This window comes from Lissotriton helveticus, chromosome 7 (assembly GCF_964261635.1).
Source record: "Lissotriton helveticus chromosome 7, aLisHel1.1, whole genome shotgun sequence".
NCBI classification, from domain to species: domain Eukaryota; kingdom Metazoa; phylum Chordata; class Amphibia; order Caudata; family Salamandridae; genus Lissotriton; species Lissotriton helveticus.
In genome coordinates this window covers 1,310,312,721-1,310,318,720 of record NC_136068.1, presented here as the reverse complement: position 1 = coordinate 1,310,318,720, position 6,000 = coordinate 1,310,312,721, and the positions used below count along the sequence as shown (strand labels likewise).

The window sequence follows — 6,000 nt, the reverse complement described above, 5'->3', positions numbered from 1 at the left end:
ATTCCCCGCCTGTGCTGGCGAATTAGTGAGTGGGCGGGGTCATGACGGCTCCACGCCGTCATGAGCACACGCCGCCCGTGGAACCCTCATGAGTAAGGGAGCTCTGTACTCGCACCCGCCCTCCCCCCGAGCCGCAGCCGAATTCGCGCTGCGGCAAAGGGGTTAATTAACTGTACAATAAACTCAATATTTCAACTGTTTGTTCATTTATTTATTTTTTACTTTAATACTGAGCGGGCGCCCGCTTCAAGGACACAGCGCTCAGTGTTAAAGTTAAACAACTGTTTGCAATGCCATAGGTCTCGCATGTACACGAGTTTACGCTATTGGCAATGTGAATGACAATGCCTTTTATTTATGTTTTAAAAACCCATAACAAAAATAATAGGCATTGTCATTTACAATGCCAATAGCTCAAACTTGCGTAAATGCGAGACCTATTGCATTGCAAATGCTTGTTTTGTATGTGTGCGTGGGTGTAGTCTGCTTTACAGACAGGGAGTGTGAACCTGTGTGAGAATGTGTGAAAGAGAAAGCGTGTGTACGTGAGAGAAGATGTGGGTATATGAAAGTGTGGGTGTAAGACAGTGCTTATCATGTGCATCTCTGTGTAAGAAAAGGAGAGAAGGTTTAAAAGACTTGGCACAGTTTAGACTCGGGTGTTCAAAGTCTAACTTGTAAGAAAAAAAAGCATTGCCTCCTGTGAGAGTGGGGCATGTTTGCCTCTCCCAGCCCCCTCTGCATTGTAAACATGTCCACAATGGAGGGTTCACGCTGGGGTGTGCAGAGCCAGGCAAGTAGAGGCTGCAGATTCCTTTCATAGTCTTCACACCCACTGGGCTTTGCATATCTTTTGTCGGCCTGGCCGAGGACTGCCAGAAGGGGCACGAAAATCCCAGACTCGGAGGCACAACCGAAGTTTGTTCTTGTCCATGTTTTCAATAGGTTGTTGTGCCAAGCCTCGGTACCGGCCATTCTTCGTTTTCTGTTGGTCAGTGGAAGCCTAGCGGGCGGCTAAACTTTAATTGTGGCCATCTGAGCACGACCCAGCAGGGTTGCTTCTCGTTTAAAGAAACAGTAGCAGATTTTTTCCCGAAACGCTAATATGCTTATATTGGCAGAACAGGTGTTATGGACTAAGTTTTTGTACCCTTTAGGCAGATCTGGACAGTTCTCAGAGGGCAAGCAGCACTTTTAATTGGCAGTACCGATCCCAAGAGAACCGCTACGCCTCAATTGGACAGTCCAAGCCCTTCTGATTGAAGTTTAAGTCCAAGGGCTCCGGATCCATGCCAGATTTTCAGGAAAACCTGAGTTTCATTGCACGTAAATGGACAGTGAAAGTCCCGCAAAGCAAGATAGACATATTTTATACCGGGCAGTACCAGCGTCTCACGGGGGGGGGGGGCAGCTATAATCAGATTGGGCCCCTAACAGAACTTTTCAGCCTTATGCCAGTAGCACCCAGCAGTTTGTTCTCAACATGACTTGCTAATTATTTTAATGAGATTGCATACTATTCTTAGCAAGACTCTGGTGTCTTTCACTGCGCAGCACTGCTGCGCCTCCTCTGAGACTGAGTACCTGCATTTCTGTTTCTCATGTCAACGCGCGCGCACCGTCTGATGTTCTTTGCTGTGGGAGGGGCAGGTGAAAGGAAGTACGGAATGTGATCCTGCATTTTGCCCACATGACAGCAGAAAGCAAATGTTTAATCCCAAACACAGGGAAGAGGACCCAGGCGCGAAATAGCTGGGCTCGGTGTACCCTTGGCAAGTCTAAACCGGTCGAAAAGTCAGTGCCTCGCACCATCCGCCCGCCCCTCCGCCCTCTTAGCAACAAGTAACAGCATCAACACCTCGCAGCCAGAAGGTGCAGCTGCCGGCGGGTGCCTGTGAGAGGCAGGCACAGGGGAGGAATAAGAACAAGGGGGCAGGAGCGCGCGTGGGAGGGGACCCGTGAGTGTGCTGCACCCCCGGGGAGGGACCTCTCAAACTACAACACAGACCCCCGGCCGGCGCCGCTATGGGGAGGAAGTGAGTCCGTCAGAGATGGGGCACGGGGGCAGCTCGCTGGGCGCCGCACCGGCTTGAAGTACTCTTTTGGAAGTACAAGTGACCTAGCCCCGCCTGCGACTTGTGAGGGTACATTTAGCTGTACGCCTACCGCCACCCTGATGGGCTTCGAATGTGTAGCTTCCCGGGCATACACAAAGCTCGACAGTCGGCGCGTTAACCCACCCTACACTTTTACTGGAACTGGAACCGGAACCTTTGACCTCGTCGGCTCGCACAGAGCTCTGCAGCCGGCGCATTAACCTACCGAGATTGGAACAGATGGTCCGCGGAGTACACATGCTAGAACTCCATTGCCTCGTCGCGCTCTTAGAGGGTCCCAGGACCCCACGCTCGCGTTCCTGCAGAACCTGAAGTAACTCTTAAGGGGAGGGGCAGGATCCCCAAACGTAACTTCCAGGAATGAAAGTCTTTTGCCCCCGGGCTCCTCGGCTGAACCGCTGCGGTCTCTTTTGGATGGCCATTGTCACCCTCTCCACCCTCCTCCTGGGGCACTACTACACCGCAGAGGACCGCCGAGTGACCGTCACGAGTGGATCCAGGTAAGGCTTGTAGAGAGTAGAGACCAAGCCCCTTTTCGGAACACGGGGCATTTTTTTACAGTTATAAGTACTATGCTAACATTGTTACTGCGTTGATTTGTTTGGCAAGTGAATGGGGTTGCTATTGCAAGGATGTGGCCTAACGGCTAGAGCAATCGACCTCGAAGCTGGGGAACAGGGACGAGTCTTGGCAGGGACGCTCAACATCCTGTGATTATGGGCAAATCACATGATTCCCGTGCCTAGCATAATGAATGTGTCCGCCTGTAACGCAACTGATGCTCACTAAAGCGCTCTGATACCTTCAGGTCGAGTTTGCGCTATGTAAAACTCCCACAAACACAAATAACTAATGTTATCGATCTTTGGCGGATGAAGACCCCACTTCGCTCTAGAGCCAATGAAGATCGATTCCAACTGCTTGAAATCTATTGCATCCGGGTAGGTTTTTCAGGGGGGCAACGAGAAAAAAAAGGCAAAATGATGAAACCAATGCGATGGGCTCACTGTTCGCTCAATTTGTTAAAGAGATATGGGGGCTTAGTGGTGGTGTTGCAGAAGGAGGGAGAGTCAGTGCATTATCTCAGCACCTGGGCATACAGATGTTGTAAGCTGTGCCTCGCAGGCATCTTCTAACACGGTTTAAGGGATAACTTCTGTGTCAAAGGGTGCTTGACACTGCCTCAGTGGGCAAGAAGGGGGTATTCTAAGAGTGTACGACAGTTCCGATAAATGTCTGCAGACAGGCCTATATGTCTTTAATTCTAAAACATACACGTTTGTTTAACAGAGATGATCAACCATGTTATCCATCCGCAAGTATCTGGGAACAGGAGATAATGTCCCCGAGCAGGCCAACAGTCACGGTTAACCCTGCTTGACTCTTAAAGTTTGTCAGATATTAAGGCGGCCCTCATGGGACAGTACGTGCTGACCCTGTTCAAGGCGGGAGGACGTATCTCAGTGGAGTTGCAGTTGCTCCCCCTAAACCACACCATTTTATTTATTTTATTTATTTATGCATTTTTATATAGCGCGGACTTTACCCGAAGGCGTCAGAGCGCTTCACATTAGGAACAGACATGAAACATAATGAGAAATATTACAAAAGAACAGATTGCAAAAACATACGTTACTTACATAAGGGAATAGTGAGCAAATAAAATACATGAGGTAGTAAAGGTAATAGTGACAATCGTGAGCAAACAAAATACTTGAGTAAAAATTGTGAGCAACCAAAATACATGAGGTAGTAAAGGTAAAAGTGACAATCTTGAGCAAACAAAATACTTGAGTAAAAATTGTGAGCAACCAAAATACATGAGGTAGTCAAAAGTGCACAAGAGGAAAAGAAAGGGACAAGTGTGCAGTTATAAGAGAAAACAGAGTATAATTAGAGGTATAGTCCTGCAATAGGTGCTAGACACTCAGGCTCAGGAACAAGCGTTACGTGGGCCAGGTGGCACTTGTGCAAGTATCAAGGGTAAAGACATGTGAGAGGTAGCAGCCGTGTGTTGCAAGGGCAGAGTGGTGTGTGCATGTTACAAAAGGGCACCGAACACCAGTACATGGAAAATACTGCAAAAAGGCAGACCCTCCAATCACAGGCATACACTGGGAAGGCACTTCCATGGTCATGGAAAGTAGAAATTATCAGTAGTGGGAAGTCTTCCTCACAAATAGCAAGAGGACGTGAGTTACTTTTGGAGGTGTCTCTGGAGGAGGAGAACTTTGAGGTCCCTTTTGAAGGCCTGGGAGGAGGCGGTGGTCCGGAGCTGAGGTGGAAAGGAGTTCCAGATTCTCACTGCGTTGCCTGAAAAGGATTGGGCCATTGTTCTTTCCTTCTTGAAAGTGGGAGGTTCAAGCAGTAGATTCTCCGCATTGCGTGAACGTCTAGAGCCACCAGAGAGTTTCAGTTTATTCGCCAGGTAGCTGGGAGATGAGGAGTGCAAGGCTTTGTGGGTAATGCAGGCAGTCTTGTAGATAGCTCTAGCCTCGAAGGGAAGCCAGCGGAGGGTGGATAACATCGGCGTGATGTGATCGCTTCTTTTGGCCCCATAAATGAAACAAGCTGCTGAATGGAAGACAGACTTAAGTGGGGACAGGTGAGATTTGGGGAGGCCAGTAAGTAGAGAATTGCAGTAGTCTAGTCTAGAGCGGACCAGCGATTGCACCAGGGTTATAAGGTCCTGCTCCGGGAAGAAGCGACGGATTCCCCAAAGAAGGCGCAGTTGGTAGTGAGCAGATTTTGCAATAGAGTTGATGTGGGGAGTTAGATTGAGTTTTTTATCTAGAATGACACCAAGGGATTTTGCACTGTCGACAATGATGGGTTTATTGTTTAGTAGATTCATCTGATCCATCCATGATTGAACCGGGGGAGGAGAGAGTGAGGAGGAGAAGAGGAGGAATTCAGTTTTGGAGGGATTCAGAATCAATTGATGAGTAGACATCCAGTTTTGAATGGAGTCAAGAGTAGATCTTAGGATGGAGAGATCATGAGTGGAGGCAACCTTGAGGTAGAGTTGAGTGTCGTCTGCATAGAGATAATAGTGAATCCCAGATTTGCTTAGGAGGTTTCCCAGTGGTTCTAAGTAGAGATTGAACAATGTTGGTGCTAGTATTGATCCTTGGGGAACACCTTGACCCACCGCCACAGGAGAAGAGAGACTGTTCGCTATTTTGATCATTTGAGATCTGTCAGAGAGGAAGGATGCAAACCACTTAAGCACAGAGCCCTCCATGCCCATTCTCTGTTGAAGAATATTGAGGAGGGTGTTGTGATTAACAGTGTCGAAGGCTGCGGAAAGGTCAAGGAGAATTAGCAGACAGGACCCCCCTGAGTCGAGTATCCTCAGCGCATCATCAACCACTTGCAGAAGGGCTGTTTCAGTGCTGCAGTTTTGGATGAAGCCGGACTGACAATTGTCAAGAAGATCATTGTCCTTGATATGACGAGAGAGTTGTTTTGCTACACATCTTTCTGTGATCTTCGCAAGAAAGGGAAGGTTAGTGATGGGGCGGAAGTTGTTGAGGTCATTCGCATCAGCAGTGGGCTTTTTAAGCAGAGGGGTGACCTGCCCAGTTTTGAAGGAGACAGGAAGGGAGCCTTGCCAGAGGGAGAGGTTGATCAGGGTAGTCCAATAGGAAAGGGAATGGGTATAGAAGTCCAAGGCAATGGCACTGGGGATAGGGTCAAGAGAATGGTTGGAGGGCTTTGTTTCCCGTATGCACTTGAGAAGGGCATCTTCAGATATGGGGTCAAAGCTCTGCCAGATGGCTAAGGATTTGCGCTCCTCTGGAGGTGTAGGATGAGCAACCTGATCCACAAGTGCTTTCACTTTTCCATCGAAGAAAACGGTGAAATCCGCTGCTCTCTTTGA

The 6,000-nt window shown here is 48.6% G+C and overlaps 1 protein-coding gene across 2 annotated transcripts in view; it reads left to right on the top strand.

Annotated features, from left to right (window-relative positions):
* Window positions 1–745: 745 nt before the first annotated feature.
* The window catches only part of ST6GALNAC2 (ST6 N-acetylgalactosaminide alpha-2,6-sialyltransferase 2), a 373,309-nt gene continuing 368,054 nt past the window's right edge, over window positions 746–6,000 (top strand). The window contains exon 1 of one of the 2 annotated variants that reach the window (XM_078654601.1): window positions 746–2,617. In XM_078654601.1, the coding sequence (XP_078510727.1) occupies window positions 2,478–2,617 (140 nt within the window). In that variant the 5' untranslated portion in view covers window positions 746–2,477. The remainder of the gene's footprint in view (window positions 2,618–6,000) is intronic. The other variant, XM_078654602.1, reaches the window with a different exon arrangement.